General features: G+C 37.1%; 1 protein-coding gene across 1 annotated transcript; it reads left to right on the forward strand.

The window, feature by feature from the left end:
- Positions 1–840: 840 nt before the first annotated feature.
- Positions 841–11,357, forward strand: LOC138697139 (serine-arginine protein 55-like). The gene is made up of 2 exons (XM_069822719.1): positions 841–1,266; positions 10,926–11,357. The coding sequence occupies exons 1-2, from the start codon at positions 878–880 to the stop codon at positions 11,227–11,229; spliced, it is 693 nt and encodes a 230-aa protein (XP_069678820.1). The 5' UTR covers positions 841–877; the 3' UTR covers positions 11,230–11,357.
- Positions 11,358–20,904: the final 9,547 nt, after the last annotated feature.

Raw genomic sequence — 20,904 nt, forward strand, 5'->3', positions numbered from 1 at the left:
AGAGGCCTTGGACAGCAACAATCGAAAGCTATGAAAGATAGCCTACAGAGAATGTTTCTGTGTTTGTATGAAGTAATATCAGAAGCTAAATTAACCGATTTGTATAATTAATTATTATTTCACCATTGGAAAGTGTAGTTTCTCTAGATGGACATAATGCTATAATGTTATTTCAGTAACTTCTGATATAATATAATATAATATAATATAATATAATATAATATAATATAATATAATATAATATAATATAATATAATATAATATAATATAATATAATATAACATAATATATGTAATGTAATATTATATAATATAATTTAAGGTATTTGAAGGGTTCAGAACCATAGTGGGCCAAACGCCATTTACTGAATACGTAGAAAACAAGGGTTAAAATTAAGTTATTACCATAATTCAATGGAAACTGTAACAAGTAAAATAAAGTATACACATTAAATCTAAATTATGTCAATGTTCATTAAACTATGGTTGCATGTAATAAAAATTAGAAACATGTTAAAGGAATTGTCTCTGGACCTAAATGATCGCATTTTAATTACTTGGATGCAATTTAAATTAAGTAACATATTAAACGATTTATCCTTCTATGAAACACGAATGTACCCTGGATCGAATGTCCTATTTTAATTATGTAATTACTTTATATTTATTTCTAACGGGTGCAACGGAGCGCACGGGTACGGCTAGTCTAAGAATAGATTTATTTTAAAGCAAGGATTTCGTAACCAGATGACTGAAAACAATGGGTGTATTGAGAAGTTATGACGCCCAAAAGTACATTATTACTCGTTTCTACGGTAACCGCTACTTAGACAAACTAACATCAGACTTACAAACATCAAAATTTGCTAGTGTTGAACATGACGGCTACGAAACCAAACTTCATAATCCACGTGATGAGGGCAGTGCAGTTCCTCGACGATCCGAAAGGCTCGTCGGCAGAGCAGGTGATCCAGTTGTTGCGGGCCCATCCGCAGCTTCTAACACAGGACAAACTCGAGATGCATGTGCATAACGCACTGCGTCACGCAGTGGAGGGCGGCCTGCTTCAGCTGAAAGCGGGACGCTACCGCCTGCTATCCGCCATAAACACCTATCGCCCGACGAAGCATCGGCCGTGTCAAAGACGGAGTAGTATAACCCTGAGGCGGAGTAGGTCTGCGAGCTCCAGTGTAACCAACAGCGAGAGCAGGTCTTCAAGCAGTAGTGTAAGCAGCAGTCGAAGCAGGTCTCCAAGGAGGAGTGGCAGGTCAGAAAATTTCCAGAAATAGAGCAGAGGCTCAAGGTTAGAAATCCACTGAGAAATGTTGAGCGATCAGAAAACAAAAATTCTTAAAAATAAAATTACTACTTTATATAGAAATCCTCTAGAAATTAAGTGAAAGTTTTAGATTGGAGACCATTTGATGAAAGAATTAAACCAGACTAGAAATTCTCTAAATAAAAAAATAGTTTTCATTTCTTGGAAAAATAGTAATGTTGTTGATCGATCAAAATGTTTAATCTATTAACTATTTGAATTTTATCGATTAATCGATACACCATTATTGTAAAATTTAACATGTGTTCGGTGATAAGCATAAGTATTAAATGTTGTATATCTTTATATATTGTATCGTTATATTACAAACCAACTATTTTAATTACTTACTAACATATTTATTATGAGGCTTATAATTTAGTGTGTCAATTTCTCCGGGAATTTTTGAGACAAACATAAATAACAAAAAGTATGAAGGCTCACCTAGTTAATACTGCTTCATCCATGATTTTAAACATGTGAGTGCATTCACATGCTCCGAATTAAATGTCGCTCTACTTTTAGTAACGTTGTTTCCTGCATCCTACGAAAAAACTTTTTTTCTGGCAAGCTTTTCTCCACAGTCGTTCAGTTTAAATCCAAACGTTTCACAGAGTTTACCTGCCAAATTCTCATATGACATAATGGAGTTTACACTTTTCACAGACCACAGAAAACTGATTTTTTCTTTATCAAACTAAACACACAACGTTCCTATACAACTCAATACAGAAACTGCAACTGCAAAAGTACAGCGATCGAAACAGAAGACTGGCCCCTATTGTAATCGAATTACCAGAGTTTAGAAAAAGAAGAAGAGAGTTAGACTCTCACTTGCACACAGTTTAGACATGGCTATTTTATAAGGGATAAGGGGAACGAATCCCAGAAAAGTATGTATTTCATATGCTAGGAAGATGAGCTGACAAGGTGGAAATTGTCTTGGAAAATTATAAAATTTAATAAGGGTTTTGGCATTATGTCTCAATTTTCAATAGAGGTCGACTAGGTCACTGTCCTCATATCTCCTTCTCTTTCTGAAGTGTTTGTGCAAAGATTTTCCCGACGCTGTCTGCTTGACAGTTAGAAAATAACAGTACTATTGTGCTTTTAAGTAAGCAATTTCCGAGAGAGGAATATTGTCTGAATTTTTAGTATGAGTTTGTATTAACAAAATAATAATTAATATTAATTACAACCAATTAACTTTAATCGATTCGATTATTCGATTAAATATTTTTGATCGATTAATCTTACAACATAAATTGATCGATTAATCGATTAGATTAATCGAATAAATCCCACAACACTACAAATAGTTTGACATTTCGGATTAAAAATTCCGTGTGAAATGAAATTGAACTTTGAAATTAGAGGCTATTTGTGCAATAAAATCAAGATTTGATATTAAAGACTTAACGAGGAATGAAGTTGAAGCTTCTGGTTAGAAATTCTTAAGAAATGAATCAGAGACTAGAGGTTAGAGATTAATCTGGAAATGGAGCATAGACTTCAGATTAGATATCGCTTAAGAAAAGAATTTGAGGTATCGCATTGCAGATTATCTAAAAATGCAGATTACTGACTCTTAGAGATCTGTTGATGAATAAAATTAACATATCAGGTTAGACATTCTTCTAAAATGAAGTGGAAATCGCTAAACTCTACAATACAAGTAAGCAAACTATTCCAGCATTAATGACTCTGCCCTGTCGAGCTGCGAACCAAAGACGTGGAGAAAACTGAAGATCAGTAAAGATGACTATAGAATTAATCCCAAATAATTATCTCTGGACCAGAATATTCAAATAGTTTAGTAGATGCTGTTGCAAAATATCAAGTTAAAATTAATAGTGTGTTCGAATAGCGAATAAAGGCCAGAATTTTTCCTGAACCAAAAAATTGTACTTCCTCTTCTGAGGGGGGGGAAATGTTGCAAAACATCAAGTTAAAATGAATAATGGGTTTGAACAGCGAATAGAGACGAGTATTTCTAAAAAAAATATACTTTCTCGTGCGGGGGAAATAAAATATGTTGCACAACATCAAGTTAAAATGAATAGTGTTTTTGAATGGCGAGTAAAAATGAGTATTTTCCCTGGACCAAGAAATTGTACTATCTCTTGAGGAGAGGGGGAAATGTGTTGTAAAATATCAAGATATAGTGAATAGGTGTTTGGACAGCGAATAAAGGCGAGTATTTTCCCTTTGCAGTTCTCTTGCGGGGGGGGGATGTTGCAAAGTATCAAGTTAAAATGAAAAGGCTACTGTGTTTGAACAGCGAATAAGTGCGAGTATTTTCCCTGGACCAAAAAATTATACTTTCTCGTGCGGGAGAGAAAAATGTGTTACAAAATATCAGTTAAAATGAATAGTGTGTTTGAACAGCGAATACAGGCGAGTATTTTCTCTGAACCAAAAAAATTGCAAAAAAGAATAAGCGACTGAACGGTAATTATTTCTCTGTAATGAATACTTCACACACTTTTCTGTGCAATTAACCTTGATAGCTCTCAACATTATGGCACAGTTTTTAGCTAGTTACCTGTATGTTAATGTCGTTCTTCAGTCAGTCAGTCAGTCAGTCAGTCAGTCAGTCAGTCAGTCAGTCAGTCAGTCAGTCAGTCAGTCAGTCAGTCAGTCAGTCAGTCAGTCAGTCAACCACCAACCAACAACCAACCAACCACTAAATAAATAAATAAATAAGTAAATAGATAAATAAATAAATAAATAAATAAATACATAAATAAATAAATAAGTAAATAAGTAAATAGACGAATGAATGAATGAATAAATAAATAAATAAACCAACGAATCAATCAACCACAAACCACTGAATAGTAAAATAGATAAATAGATAAATATATATATATATATATATATATATATATATATAAACGACCAATCAATCGATCAATCGATCTAACCGACGTAACCGATCCAACCGATCAATGTTAATGTTATGTTTTATTTAACGACGCTCGCAATTGCAGAGGTTATATCAGCGTCGCCGGATGTGCCGGAATTTTGTCCCGCAGGAGTTCTTTTACATGCCAGTAAATCTACTGACATGAGCCTGTCGCATTTAAGCACAATTAAATGCCATCTACCTGGCCCGGGATCGAACCCGCAACCTTGGGCATAGAAGGCCAGCGCTATACCAACTCGCCAACCAGGTCGACCCAACCGATCAATAATCCTACCATAATCTCATCGTCTCTGAACAGTACGGACCTTGAAAATCATTCTATATCATCTAACCGATGTTATATTATTTTATTCCCTACTCGGGGCTTACCTAAATCTCCCATAATTCTAATCTACCAAGACGTCTACCCTACACTTTCATTAATACGACACGTTGTTAAATAACAATTGCAGTTCTTTATTTTAACCTTCTTCTTAAGCTTCTTTGTCTACCACAAATACAACTGCACTAGATTCCAACGCTGGTCTGTAATTATCGCAAACCAACGCTCTGCCAATTGACTTACGAAGGTGACTTGTCCCTTACTTACAGTTAATTCCTCTGAAAGCATCTTGTCCCTTACCGTTGTCTTACTTGTTCCTTACTTACGGTACCTATACAGTTAATTCCTCTGAAAGTTTCGTTGCTCCTTTTATTATACTTGTAATATTGGTGTAGGCCTACAGGATTTTTACAGAGTTATTAGAGAGTTTCTGCACTCCACCCGTCCGTAGACTGCTAATGCTGTTGTTATGTGATTAATTGCAAAGCTAATCAGCATCTAGATCAGGGGTGTCCAAACGCCTTTAGAACCAGGAGATATTCCACGTCAAGCATGCTCTGCTAAGGTCGATAACTTTCCATATAAAATAGGAAAAACGTCCTTAAAGAATATGCGCTGCGGGTTGCTTACGCCAGGGGTTACCTCGTACGAGTTACAATTCGACATCATCCATGATCTAGATCCTTAACGCTATTACACTGTAATAAGCAAAGAGAGCAGATGGGGTACGTTATCAGTGGACACCAGTTTACCGAGAGCTTTGATTACGTCACGAGGTAGGGGAAGGGGTCTTACCTACAAGGTACACTCATTGTACGCGCAGAGCTCTCTGATGTTACACGTGTTGTCTTAGAGTTTTCAATACCTGTGCATTTCCTGGCGTATTTGGATTTCCTGTCTTCTTCATATTCTTCTTTATTGGTCCTTCTACACTATTTCCTGTATTTACTTTTTTCCTATCGCAGTCCTCCTAATTAGTTCTGCTTGTGCTTATCGTAAGTGTAAAGCATTTGTCTTTACATTACAACATAGTTTACGATATGCCGAAAGAAAATAAGTCTCGGCATGTATAATTACAGCGATTTGTTGAGGAGTTCGAATCGCAGCACTTTTCCACGGATAGTGAAAAACTTAAATGCACAAACATAGAATGTGATTTTTACCAAGACTTGTGCCACGTGTTCGTTAGGGCAAATATTCCATTTAAAAAAACTGGAACACCCATATGTCAGATCATTTTTGCAAAAATATACAGGTAGAACACTATCCCGACAATCTACTCTGCGTACGGGTTATTTAGCAAAATGTTATGAAGATTTCTTCCTAAAGCTTCCGAGCAACACGCAACAGTGTAGTTATGTACGGAGTACAGCGCAACGTACACACTTCAGATCTGACGTTCAGTGAACCATGTCAAAACAAAACAAAGCTAGACGGTTGAAAATGAGTGCTCCAATAGAAGAATTTGGTAGCGATCACTTTATTAGGAAAGAAGAAAACTATTTTATCAGAAAGGAGACATTTTTCTTTTGAAACACGTCTTAAAATGTTTACAGTCACTCGTTGTAATGTATAGAGACTCGTAAAGCAAGTAGTCAGTGTAAATAATTTTGTTTTGGCTGTGATTTATTGTATTATTGTAATTTCCACCATTTATTTATGCATTTATTATAAATGTGTACATACATAGGATGTGTCCAGTAACAACGTTCACGTGTAAAACAAGTAGGCCTATTCATAATTAATTTCTGTAATCCGGCATTAGAGACGGTAATAAATGGAGACGAAAACAACCTACAAACATTTCTAAATGAATATAAGTTGAAACATCAGAGCCGAAATATATTATATGTTACACACGCGCACCAGAATTTATAAAACATCGGCCAGACCTATACTCTGTTTTGGTAGTGAAGCTTGGACGATTCGTAATATTTATTCACAAAGAATAACGGAGGCAGAAATGAGATTTATGCGTCGTACAGCGGGATACACGAGAATGGATCACATTAGAAATTTTGACATTATGAAAGAACTGCAGATTCAACCGATTACGGAATACCTACAGAAATACAGACAAAATTGGAGATCACATGTCATCAGAATGCCTCGTTCTAGAATTCCACGCCAAATTTTAAATTACCATCCTGTGGGCAAGAGATCCTTGGGCAGGCCGTTCAAGCGTTGGCAAGAGATACTTGGACAGACCGTTCAAGCGTTGGCAAGAGACCGTAACGGCCCACTAGGCCCAATACATGCAAGGATGATGATATATATATATATATATATATATAAATTCATTTTTAATTGTTAATAATGAAATTTCAATTCTTACAATTAATTATCATATTATTTATTTCTAAACTCGTTTCGTTTTGATAAAATATATCTATTTATTTTAAAAAGTGCAATTTAAATATTAAAAACTCTGTAAATAGGCGAAAAATAATGAGCAGTGCCTCTACTACCTTATACGAATAAGCAGATGTAACACAAGAAACAGAGCAGGGGGACGAGTCAGAGCCCTCCTTTGCAAGCGAAGCTAGTATGATCCATGTGCATCTAACTTGCACTCAAATCAACCAATCGCAGGACTCTAGTAATAAGCAAAGCGGCTATTCAAAAGCAAATAACGCTAACCTCAGCGTTGTGGTTAATCGATGGTTTCTTGTTTGAGATTTAATATTACAGACGATATTTGTCTTCTTAGAGAGGTATGTAACAATCTTTTCTTTAGTTAAGTGTATTGGACTATAGGTATGTTTATAAATATGTAAAATTTATTGTGTGGGTAAGTGTGCTGTAGTACGGGGTGTATCACAAGTACGGCTATACGTTTGATTGCAGTGTGTGATGACAGTATTATTGTTACAGGAATATGGCATTACTGCTGGAAATGCAATTCTTCAAATAACAACAATACCACACCACAACAATGATGAACTTACATTATTAGTAGAGACCGGATTTTAAAGCGAATCCTTTTTTTTTAATTAAATACGAAACATGAAATAATTATGCAAATGAAGCTTTCAGGTATAACTCCCTGTAAAGATGATTTGAATAATTTCGAGGGAAAAATTGTTCCGGGGCCGGGTATCGAACCCGGGACCTTTGGTTTAAGGTCCCACCCGGGACCTTTGGTTTACGGTCCCAGGTTCGATACCCGGCCCCGGAACAATTTTTCCCTCGAAATTATTCAAATCATCTTTACAGGGAGTTATACCTGAAAGCTTGATTTGCATAATACACGTCACTGTTCGTTAACAGAAAGCCACAATTTAAGTCACACGGAGTTAGTGTGCACTCAGTGTAGGTTGCTTGACGGTTGTAAGCCCACTTTGAGGTCTGTGGATATAGAGGGAAACATTGGATCGGTGTCTGGTAGAGTTCCCGGGTAGCTCAGTTGGTAGAGCGTTGGTACGTTAAACCAAAGGTCCCGGGCTCGATACCCGGCCCCGGAACAATTTTTCCCTCGAAATTATTCATGAAATAATTAATTACGATGTTCAAAACTATCTTCCATCGATCAAATTATGTGGCTTTGACTTCTCTTTCCCCCCATTTTTAGTCCATATTCCCTTTTTTCCCCCTTTTTAAAAACATATCTTATTTTGACAGAATATTGCAAACGTTTAGATAATTTTCCTATATTTTTTTCCGATAGGCCTATAACTTCCTGAGCAAGCGAAAATAAATATCGTTCTTCTTCTGATTCCAGACATTGAACAACTAATAAAGTGTGCTGATTTAGAGTTCAGGATGAAAAGAAAAATTTCACCTCTGTTTTCAGTTGATGTTGAGCGGTCATTTTCTGTTTATAAAGACATTCTGCAGTCAAAGAGGTAGACTCGATTGAAACATATTGAAATGTTGAATATGATCAATACAACACTTTCCTTATGTTGTGAAGCGACAAATGTAAGCTTGTGTGTGCTATGTGTATCCATGAATGTGCTGAAGTGTGTTTTCAATTGAAATAGCACCCTTTCGAAGGAGTAATATAGTCCTTTTTGAAATCCTTTTTGACTATATTAAACACAACACTTTCCTTATGTTGTGAAGAGAAATGTAAGATTGTGTGTGCCATGTATATTCATGAATGTATTGAAGTGTGTTTTGGGGAGTAATGTAGTCCTTTTTCAAGCCCTTTTTTTGGCTGTAACTTTCCCTTGTTTGTCCTTTTTTGATGAAAAATTTTCCCTTTAAATCCGGTCTCTAGTTATTAGTCAAGATGACGCTGAACATGCAACAGCAAATTCAGTTGCAGCGTGGGCAGTAAAGTACTGTAATGATTGTGAGGCCGTAAGCCTGGCGACACGTGATTTTAACGTAGCATTGCAGCCGTCATGTGGAGAAAACGACTGCTGGCAACGAGAAACATCCAGAAAGGAAAACCTCCCGGAAGGCCTCACAGTAGCACGAATGCAGCAGCAAAGTGAAGGATTCTGGAAAATTGCTTATTCCAGCAGGACAGTGCGCCTCCTCACTGTGCTATTGTGGCGAGAGAAATTTTGAATCGTGATTTGCAAAACAGGTGGATGGGAAGAAGAGGACCGACAGAATGGCCAGCCCATTCCCCTGATCTCACAACCTGTGACTATTGGTTGTGGAATTATTTGAAGGAGAAGGTTTATGCCCGGAAACCGCAAGACGTCGACATGCTGAAAATAGCAATTGAGGAAGAAATGCATGCTATTCCAATGGACATGTATCATAAATCAATGAATGACTTCTCAAAGCGTTGCCAATTTATGCTTGGATGTGAATGGTGAACACTTTGAGGCAATAATGTGACTTTGTTAGTATTGCTGTAAGTGACTTGTTTAATTTGAAAAATTGTCTTTCCAACAGTAATATATTTCTGTAACAATAATACTGATATCACACGATGCAACCAAATGTATAGTCGTATTTTTTATACACTCTGTATGTTTGTAAATATTTAAATATGTAGAATGTATTGTATAATATAAGCGTATATTTATTGTATGAATAAATGTATATAGGCTATGTTTGTAAGTATGGACATATTACAAATTATTGTTGTATGTAAAGGACACTTTTTATATTTGCTGCATTGTATCTCTATGCTGGGTCAATGATCTTGTAGTCACACTTCTCTTCAGACAACGCGATCTGCTTGTGATGGGATAGACTTATACTGTAATAGGTGCTCGGTATGAGTTATGTCCACGCGTCGGAAAGTGCCAGCCCTACTCATAACATTCGATAGTGTCCACTGCTCTGGTCTCGTGGTAGCGAGACGGGGTTCAATTCCCCGCTTAGGAAAAGTTACCTGGGTGAGGTTTTTTTCTGGTTTTTTCCCTCACTCCTATGGATGAACATCAGATAACTTTATCAGGCGTATGGAACCCCATCCATTCTCGCCACTTCCTTTCCTCCATTCCTCTTCATTTCTGGTTGTCTTACTTGATTTTCAGATCGCGCCTGCGGCGGCCCTTCGAAGCTGCTGACTCTCGGTCGGCATCCGTGGATATGTCAAGCTAAGGTAGTTGGTGGCCAGCAGCGGAACCCACTCCCCTCCCAATGGGAGAGGGGGCTTACACCTCAGACCCGGGAGAGGGGGCTTACACCTCAGATGATTGTGGAGACGGGAGAGGGTGGCTTACAACTCAGGCCGTTTGAGGGGTGCTGTTGGCGTAGAATAGTAAACGGATTTGAAAGGATGGCCGATGGCGGAACTGGTTGTCAGGGTGTTAGGAGTTAGGTCGGTTCGGCGTAGGTGGGATCGGTGAGCATACAACTCATCCCAGGGCCGCACAATAGACCTCAGATCGTGGTGCATGTGATGTCCTCCTCCCGTCCTCGTAGAGAGAGAAAAAAATTCGATAGTCGTTTTATAAAAACAATACTCCTGCAACAACCTGTCTTGCAGTAAGTGCTGATTCTAGAATTAATAGTGCAATTTGGGTTCTAATTAATAATGTTAAACAAATGAAGGGGGGAAAGACATTAGCGCAACAAAAAAAAAATTACTGAACTTACAAACGTTATGGAAAAAACTTTTATTTTGGTATCATACGTTAATATAGGCCTACATACGTTATCAATACGTGAATGTAGCGTTAATGAATTATTGTTAACGACAGGAGTGCGAAAACTCTAATATGTAGGTCTAGTCGTAAGTCTGTGATACGAAATCAACAGCTTTGTTTCCTTTCAGAAGACACCGCGCTAAAGATTTTTAGCTTCCTGAGTTATCCATTGCTGTAGCAGAATTTAACCCGCCATCTTCGGGTCCAGTGAAAAATTTGGTAACCGCTAGACCACCAAGACCAAACAACTCCTTTGTAAGACTGATTCAATCACGCTCATTGCACAATCTTTCTTCAGGTGCAAGATTAGGGAGAGAAGAAGTCCCGTACGCAGTCTACGGAGTTGTTCTGTGTGCAAGGGTATCGTGCGTAGACGACCCAGGCGCTCGAGGTCCCCCCAGGTGAATCGAGGGCGTAGAACAAGAAGGATATGTCGTCCATCTGGCAGGAAGGCCTTGGCACGAGACCGCGCAAGGGTCTCTGGGAAGAAACGTTCTAGACTGCAAGAGCGGCAACCCATCCGGAGACCCAACGTGACGACGTACTACACTGGCCGCTTGAGATCCTCGAGCAGCGAGATGACTGAATGCTCAGAGATCTGAACCTAATTCCTTCAATTCAAACACTAATAGCTCTACTATAGTGCTTTCAGTATATTTTTAATACCTCCAGTTTCACTGTGCACGCAACTTACTTCTTTAAATAAAATAAATTGTTCCGGTATTGTCATTACCAATACTTGCATTGTCGTGCATTTGGAGTAAATGAAGTAGGGAGTTTAACTTAACGATGAATGAATCGATTATCGAAAAAGAATCAATTCACAGACTTTCTGAAATGGTTATGGGAATAATAGATGTGTGGAATAATTGGTTAGATTGACTGATGGGTAGAGAGATAAGGTAGTTAATAGATGGAGATACATTCGAATGGATGGATGACTGCATATAGGTGGATAAACATACAAAAGAACGAACAAACTGACAAACTATGTTATGTGAGTAGACATACTGACATTATAGAAATTAAAAAGTAGACAGGGTGTTTATAATTACAAGATTGTAAGGCAGGCAGACAGCTAAGTGTACAAAGTGACCGACAGACAAATGTCCAATTCTGCACCTTCTGATGAGATACGTTCTGGGAAACCACATCTACAGACAGAGTTGCAGTCCCAAACTTTACAGTGCCGGAGCTCTTTATGTTTTTTAACCTTTGGGGAAGGGAAGAGGTTTGGATGCAAAATAAAAATAAGACAATGAAAGAAATACCATAAAGTAAGACTGTAAGGAAAATGCAAGGCAACACCAATCAATAACTACTCCATTTAGCTTCTGAAGCTCAAGTAAACCGAAATGGTCACTGTAAGGGTGATCATTCTGCGCAATGTAATAAGCTGATATACATTTCGCTTTTGTTGCTTCACGGTGGGCTGCACTCGTTTATTCGCCAACATTTTCAATTGATTGCTTTTCAGACGTATTAGTAATATTTTGTGCTATATTATGAGCATTGAGTTTCTTGTGTTCAATGATTTTTTTCGTAGTGACTTAAGCTGATCTGATGTGATCTGAACTGCTCGATCCGTAGTAATTTACTGAATATGAGCGCCATTCATTAGATATAGAAATATACTCTTTTTTTAATGCATCTAATGTAGTTACTTCATGACACACTTTACAGCCTACTTACATTGCTTACAATCAATCCACGGATAAGCTTCTCTTTTTTTCTTGATCACATATTTTCTTCACTCCATACATTCGGCCACTCACTTTGCAGGCCGACTTTTTGGCTTTCACCATTTTGAACATTATGACGTTGAATATTCTTCGCAGCCATACTGGAACTATATCTTTTATAACAGTATCTCTGGTTGAATTACTAGGTTCATCAAATAGAAGCGATGGGCTTGAGATATCAACAATATCAGAAGAGGAAGCTTTTGTAACTCCACTAGTAACAGCAATGGTACGATAAAAGAAAGAAGTTAATGTTTTTTTTTGTCTATGTTAGGCCTATTTTGTTCCATATTTACTGAAGGGCAATAGATAAAAACGAAAGTTTCAAGCATTCTTTTTTTAGTCACGTTATAGGCAGTACATTAACTGTTTAAAATTCACTTCGTAAAATAACTGGAAAACAAACGCAACACATTTCGATAAGTAACACCACAGACAATCTCCTGTATCGTACAAAGACGCGAAAACTAACGAAATACGATACGAAACCCTAGACCATATATACCCAGATTGCTCTGTATTATAGGCTTTGACGGTAACAACTTTTGTCAGGTTTACTATGCTGCCATCTAGTTGTTACATAAGGAGTCACGTCATAACTCCCATTTGAATTGCATTAGCGACTGTACTGCCATCTCGTGTTCGTTTACGGGGGACGGGTGGCGATCCTGGCGGTTGTTCTCTTCAAAGTGCAATCGATTTTAACATAGGAATGAGCAATCTATATGTGATCTGGGACGAAACGAAAATGAATTAGGAATGTGATCATTTCGCGCAGGCGCATTAAAGTTTAGTTTGGTGGTTGTCCTGTCACTGATTCTTCTTCCATTTCTTACCACACACCCCGTCTGCGCTCGTGATCCTCTACTTCCGAACTTGTTCCGATTTTATAAAGGAAACACAGAAAATATAATCACTAAATATTCTGACATTAACTAAGATATCGTTAGCTGGGAAAGTATTGAGATGTCAAAACAAATTTTAAAATTCTAAATCAGTGCCGGAGCTCCGCTCCACTTCCACTACATCCCTGTCTACAGACCGAAGAAATGGGCAATAATAGATTAGGCCTACCGTAATTATTTTGGTTTCGTTTATACTGAACTGATTTTTTTAAGGTCGAACGTTCAAGTGGGCACCTATTCGGGAAAAATCTCCGTTACGATTTCTGTAGGCTAACTCTACGCGCATATTGCTCCTTAGTAACGTGTCATCATTATTGGAAAACATATGAAGTTTGAATATTATCGTAGGCCTGTAGGCTATGTATTCTACTCAAAATATCACTAGAGGCTTGAATAGCGAATGCTGCATTCATTTTCTTACACAGGTTACGATACTCATTAGAAGTTAAATTTCTTTATTTTATGATTATGCTAGGATGATTCTCATCAAGTGGTGACCTACGGTCGTTTGAAATCACACGACAACCAACCACTTAAACGTTTCATGCGATTAGGAATGCTACGAATCCCTTGTTTGCTTGTTTTTTTTTGCAGTATAGAATCAATTAACAAGCTTTTTTTTTTATTTTTACTACCATTTGTGTCAAAAGTGAAGAACAGTCATGTTCATTCATTCATAATGTTCTGCCCAAGGGCAGGTCTTTCAATGCAAACCCAGCATTCTCCAGTCTTTTATATTTTATTCCTTCCTCTTTGTCTCCTCATATGATGCATATATCTTAATGTCGTCTATCATCTCATATCTCCTTCTGCCTCGAACTCTTTTCCCGTTCATTTCTTCCAGTGTATCCTTCAGAAGGCAGCTTTTCTTCTCAACCAGTAACCTAGCCAATTTATTTTCCTCTTTCTAATCAGTTTCAACATCATTCTTTCTTTATCCACACTTTCCAACACAACTTCGTTTCTTATTCTGTCTGTCCATTTCACACGCTCCATCCTTCTTCATGTCCACATTTCAAATGATCCTAGTCGCTTCTCTTCACTTCGTCGTAATGTCCATGTTCCTGCACCATACAGTACCACACTCTACACAAAACACTTCATTAGTCTCTTCCTTAGTTCTTTCTCCAGAAGTCCGCAGAAGATGCTCCTTTTTATATTAAAAGTTTCCTTTGCCATTGCTATTCTCCTTTTGACTTCTTGGCAGCAGCTCGTGTTACTGCTAATAGTACATAACTGTCCACTTGCTCTACTGTCTCATTTAGAATGCGCAAGTTTACCTTCTTTACATTTATTCCTATGATCATGGTCTTCGTCTTGTTGGCATTTATCCTCATTTCGTACTGCTCACAGCTGTGATATAGCTCCAGTAGCATATCCCTTAGTATCATCTCCTCTTCTGCTAACAACGCCATATCATCAGCAAATCTTAATACATATTATTCTTCCTCCTACTATCACTTCTCCCATGTTCTGAAAACAGTTTTTCATTAAATCCTCCAAGTAGATGTTGATCAGAGTAGGTGATAAAGGGTATCCTTGTCGTACTCCTCTCCCTATTTCACTTCCTTCAGACATTTCTTCTCCTATTCAGTCTTTGACTCGTTGTTTCATATATAGGTTACCGAACAGCCTCCTCTCTTTCCAATCCACGCCAATTTTCTTTAGGATCCCCATAAATTTATTACACTCCACTCTGTCAAACGCCTTTTCTAGGCCCACAAATACTACATACACTTCTTTATTCTTCTCTAGGTATCTTTCGCCGATTGTTCGTAGCAGTCCAATTGCATCTCTAGTACCTTTTCCCTCCCTGAGGCAAAACTGCTCTTCTTCCAACTGTTCTTCCATCTTAGAATATAAACATCGATTCAGTATTCGCAGAAGAATTTTCGCCGTGTGTGATATCAGGCTGATAGTCCTGAACTCGTTACATTTCTTGGCATTATTTTTCTTGTTACATAGATCTAATAGCTAAAACATGCTGAATTTAGTTTGGGAGTAATTATGCTTTTTCCAATTTAACATCGATTTGTAAGCCAAGAGATTTGGTTGTCATTGTATGCATACACTGTCAAACTCTTCTCTTCTAAAAGTAGAGAGATATGTTTTTTTCTGTTGGACGTCACAATATAATGGTGATAACTGGATAGGAATATAATTCAGGAATATATTCAAATTATGAAAAATCTGCTTGATTTCTGTCACTCGCATTACACTTCTGTGTCGCACACATTACTTGGTCCGAATTATTTAATAGGCTACAAACATTATTTTGAAGTACAAGCTAAGAAGATATTACAATATATCATTAATATTTTATACAATGAAATGCAAAGAAAAGAATAATATAATGTCTAGTATTTTAAAAAAGTATACAATGTCTGTTTTAGTATAAAGTTACTTACTATATTGTATAACTTTGAACTTTGGAGATACCAAATATTGAAAGAGTTTACTTACATCATGATATAAGATTAGAAAACTGACCTTAAAATCGCTGAAATTTGCGTGAAAAATCACAAAATGATAATGATTTCTTGAAGATCAGTTTCATAGGAAAACAGTGCCATGCCAAAATATCCTTACAAGTAGGAAGTACACAGTATAGGTAATGGTTAAAATAAAAATCTCACCTTGTCTCACAATTTTAAAACTTTGAGGAAATGTCTCACTTCTCATGGAATGATCCTCCAATCTTCTCCATATCCGATTATCAGGGAAAATGTCCAATTTCAATTCGTCCACACTGAAATGAAGTCCAGATGATAGTAATAACGTCCTTGTCTCTAGAAGGTCCAATACACAAAATGTGCACTTCCCAAAAGGTCCAATACACAAAATGTGCACTTTCCAAAAGGTCCAACAAAGTGAAAAGTCCTTTTCTCATAATGTCCATAGAAGTAAGAAGCCACACTTGTGAAGTAACGGTCAGCGCGTCTGGCCGCGAAACCAGGTGGCCCGGGTTCGAATCCCGGTCGGGGCAAGTTACCTGGTTGAGGTTTTTCCGGGGTTTTCCCTCAACCCAATACGAGAAAACGCTGGGTAACTTTCGGTGCTGGACCCTGGACTCACTTCACCGGCATTATCACCTTCATTTCATTCAGACGCTAAATAACCTGAGATGTTGATACAGCGCCTTAAAATAACCCAATAAATAAATACAAATAAGCCTCCTTAATTCAAAATTCCCAATTTCCAAAGTCCAAACACAAATTGTCTAGTGACAGTGGTAAATGTGAAACGACCTGCCTCTGTTTAATTTTAATTATTTGTATTAATAATACTTTTACCCTGCCGCCAACCGTACAATAGGGTCGATAGTCGCATGGGTGAGGTGGAACAAATGAAACACTTAACACAAGTAATGAACTATCTGATAACATTTATTAGATAACACTTCCGATAATAAGAAAATAAACAAAATGGATGTAGCAGAAATTAAGCAAACTATGAATCTACTAATCCTTCGGGACTGGCTTGCCAAATAATCTTCGCTCAACTGGCATTCGCCATTACACACAAGAGCCACATAATCTGTACTAACAGATTATAAAGTATAACTTAACTGATTGACAATCCCATCCTTCTTGAATGTGCCAGGAAATAGCAACATCTAAGCAAGAAGAACCAATAGGAAATATACAACTGAGGAATGCCAACGGACTCTTTAAATATAACAGATTATTAAGTATAACTTAAGTGATTGACAATCCCATCCTTCTTGAATGTGCCAGGAAGTAGCAACATCTATGCAAGAAGAACCAATAGGAAATATACAACTGAGGAATGCCAGCGGATTCTTTTAAATAAATGTAAATTACGTAATACCCCGTATGAACGCAAATATACATATATACAGGATGTTTAAAAAATACGGGGCATAATTTCAGGTATGTATTTTCCACACGTAGACAATGTGTCCGGAAATGCTTCATTTCCGATTTATGGCCTTCACAACATTGAACTTCACCGGAACGTTTTGGACTAATTCCTTCTGAACTTTATATCATGGACATTTTGTTTTCTGGACGATTTCTGTTGGACCAGCTCATTGGACTATTTGCATTGGACCTCATCTCTGTTAATGCCATATTCACATTTGACATGCTTCAGTCGTTTCTCTTCACTTCGTCGTAATGTCCATGTTTTTGCCCTCATACAGTGCCCCACTCCACATAAAGCAATTCACTAGTCTCTTTCTTAGTTCTTTTTTTCACAAGAGCACAGAATGTAACAGTGTACTATCATTTTGAAATTTAGAGACACCGTGGAAATGGATCCCGGATTGAGTTTTGTGAGAAGCCAGGAGGTATGCTGTGACATTAGTTGTAGTGTAAAATTGTACGTTCATTATTTTCATATTCAGTACGTGAAACAGATACACTGCAAATATATTACAACTAATGCAATCGGTAATGGCTTTATAATGCAGTTAAACATTTCGAGCTGGGCTGCGGTATGTCCCGCGCACATGACACGTACATCTCTAGATTGGCGTGGGAAACAGCTGTTAAATTATTGACGTAACAACAAGCTGCATCGTTTTGGTTAATTCTGTGATTGATAACTGCTTAATAGGTGGAATTGAATATTCTTTTTGGATTTGGATTGGTTACAGCTGATGTCCTGACATATTGGTTGTGGGATTATAGTTCTGTGACATGTGACGTAATGAGAGGTGGTCGCCCGCCTGCCTTGTGTGTTTCCATGGATACCCGCCGACATCCGCCTGTAACGGCATGCCACGCTGCAAGTCGAGTGGCAAAATTAAACCAATGAAGTTCGATTACAGTTGAAGACAATAAGCAGTGCAAATTGTATTGCACACACATACATTTCTGTAGCCGGGAGGAAAAATGTCTTAAGTCAATTTTTTGTGAAAATGAGATTTTTATATATTCTGAAAGCAGAAACAATTCTCTACAATCTGGTAAAACAGTTAAAGTCAAATAAGAATCCTGACTGGATTTATAGAGCGTTACCAAATATCCTAAGTACTTTTTGAATCGAGCACACACAGAATAAAGGATTTAAGAATATTTAATACTTTATTCCTTACAAACATCACATGTTTACTTTCCATGCTTCCCTATTAAAAAGGTCTGACTTGTATTTTAGCTATTTTATCACATACTGATGCCCTTTCCTTTTAAAACTTTAAGCAGCAGGTAAACAGTCCTATATTACTTAAGACCTATTCTGCATTCCTAATAATTTACATTTCCCATTTATTTTGACATGAAAAAGGTCTTATGTTTAAGTAGTCACTTCTTCTCAGTTTGGGTTCTAGTCTTAAAAGGGCTTAAGTGAGGCTATTTTTGGAAATAATCAAGAAAATTGTTAAATGAGCAACATTACCTATTTTGGAAGAAATATAAACAAATAATATCCAGGAAAAACCTCTTAATTAAAATAACTTTATAATTGACACCAATTTCAGTCTTTCTACTGCTCTCCTGAAAAGTATAAAATTTTTACTTAAGACCTTTTTCCTCCCAGCCACAAATTTAATGATTGTGTTTCAAGAAGTTCAATTTCATGCCATTAACTTATGAATCATCTTCTTTGTTTATTTTCTCATTATGCGGACATTGAAGAGAAAAGATTGGACGTTTGAATATGAATTTTAAAATTTCCCATGCCTACTTACTGTATGTACGTGAAAATTAATGTTTCAGGTGGGGTTTCAATAATAATTATGGCCCGGAAATTGAAGACCCATAAATTGCCTAAAAATACCTTAAAAAAGACCTAAAGATATCTTAAAAAGGACCTAAAGGCTGGAAAAATGGACGTAAAAAGGTGATCCAAATTAATTAATAATTTCAGTTTCAATTAAATATTTAATGAATGTAATGTTTCAAAAATACAGAATTCTGGTGGTATGCAACATACAGTGCGAAAAACACTATATGAATGAAATGGTTCTTCTTTCAGACATTAGGCCTATCTATTTTTTAGATTAACATAATTTGAAAAAGGAATTCCGTGTTTGTTAAAAAAAGTACTTGGAGAACTTAAAATGAACGATTTTTGCCACCTAGAATTTTTTTTAGTTTATTTTAGTTGGTTATTTAACGACGCTGTAGCAACTACTAAGTTACTTAGCGTCGATGAGATTGGTGATAGCGAGATGAGGCCGAGGATTCGCCATAGATTACCTTGCTTTTACATTACAGTTGGGGAAAACCTCGGAAAAAACCCAACCAGGTAATCAACCCAAGCGGGGATCGAACCTGCGCCCGAACGCAACTTCAGACCGGCACGCAAGCGCCTTAACCGACCGAGCTACGCCGGTGGCTCGCCACCTAGAATGAATTCAGCGTACCCGCAATGGACATCCTGGAGAAAAAAATCGAAATTAGTACCGGTATAACTAGAATATCTGACTTAACCACACTAGAGTTACAGAAATTGGACTTCGGAAACTTTACCTCAGTTAGCATTGCAATATATCACAATAGTCATCTCCAGGTTCTTATGAGTTAAGGATCGTCGGTTTTCTGACAGCACGTTGCGAAACATCGAGAAACTTCTATCCACATCAACGGATGTCATTGGTGCATAGCCTACTTGAAGCAGGTGAGATCTGGTGGTGAAATGTAAAAATGACAGTAAAAAATATAGTCGAAAGAAGCTGAAGTTACAAAAAAAAGCCATTAAGACCTAAAAAAGAGGCTAAAAAGGACCAATAGTCGAAAAATGTCGAAAAAGGCAAAAAAGGACAAATAAGACTCATCTCTTTCTGGCCTACAATGACCCAAAATGAACATATATTATGTTGGGTCTTGTCTTCGGGTACTCGAAAAAAAAATGTATTTTTCCTCAACTTCCGAGCCTTAATTATAACTTTACTTTCTACTTAATTTCTTCTTTTTTGCAACCTCATGGGATTTCATCGTACGAAAAATATTGACAGAAAATATAGAAAATTGTCTTGTGTCGTATTATAACCAATATTGAGTCCAGCCAGTGTAAGAACTACTTTTTTTCTTTCTTCTCATCAGTGTACATAAAAAAAGTGTCCTAGTTCTTGCTTTCAGATAAGAATTCGATGATGCTGAAAAAATTCTTAATTACCAGATTTATTTCATTTTATTTTGTAGCCGCCACGATGGTCTAATCCTCTTAGTGGTTAGACTGGCTAAATCCTGTGGATCCTGGATCGATCCCCGGTGTACTCCCGATTTATAACTTGTATTGGGCAAGTCCGTGGTCCAGGTAACACAGGGGTTTTCTCCGGGATCTCCGGTTCGCCTGTGGCATCCCGAGAAGTCTTCACTATCATCTCATCGCATCGCGGGTGTAACGTCTTTTATACAAGGAGAAGTTAAATTCTCAGCTGTAGTAGAAGGCTTCAACCACACTTTTTCGATGTTCCCCCATCTCAGATTGATGAATGATATGAATGTCAATCCTATAGCGAATTCTCATCTTACCAAATAAAATTTCGTGTTATCAATTCACAGACGCTGGATAAACTCGCAGTTGATACAATGTTTTTAAATAACCATTAAAATAATATTCATCATCATCATAATCATCATCATATCATCATATCATCATCATAATTAGAGATAGCAGATGTTAGCAACTTAAAATTACAAATTAAGATTTAATAGCACTT

The sequence above is a fragment of the Periplaneta americana genome, chromosome 3, assembly GCF_040183065.1.
Source record: "Periplaneta americana isolate PAMFEO1 chromosome 3, P.americana_PAMFEO1_priV1, whole genome shotgun sequence".
Classification (NCBI taxonomy): domain Eukaryota; kingdom Metazoa; phylum Arthropoda; class Insecta; order Blattodea; family Blattidae; genus Periplaneta; species Periplaneta americana.

Excerpts from the sequence above, each read along its gene's own strand:
- LOC138697139 (XM_069822719.1), top strand. The coding sequence starts at position 878 with ATGACGGCTACGAAACCAAACTTCATAATCCACGTGATGAGGGCAGTG. Across the intron at positions 1,267-10,925 it reads TCTCCAAGGAGGAGTGGCAG|GTGCAAGATTAGGGAGAGAA; the intron begins GTCAGAAAATTT and ends ATCTTTCTTCAG.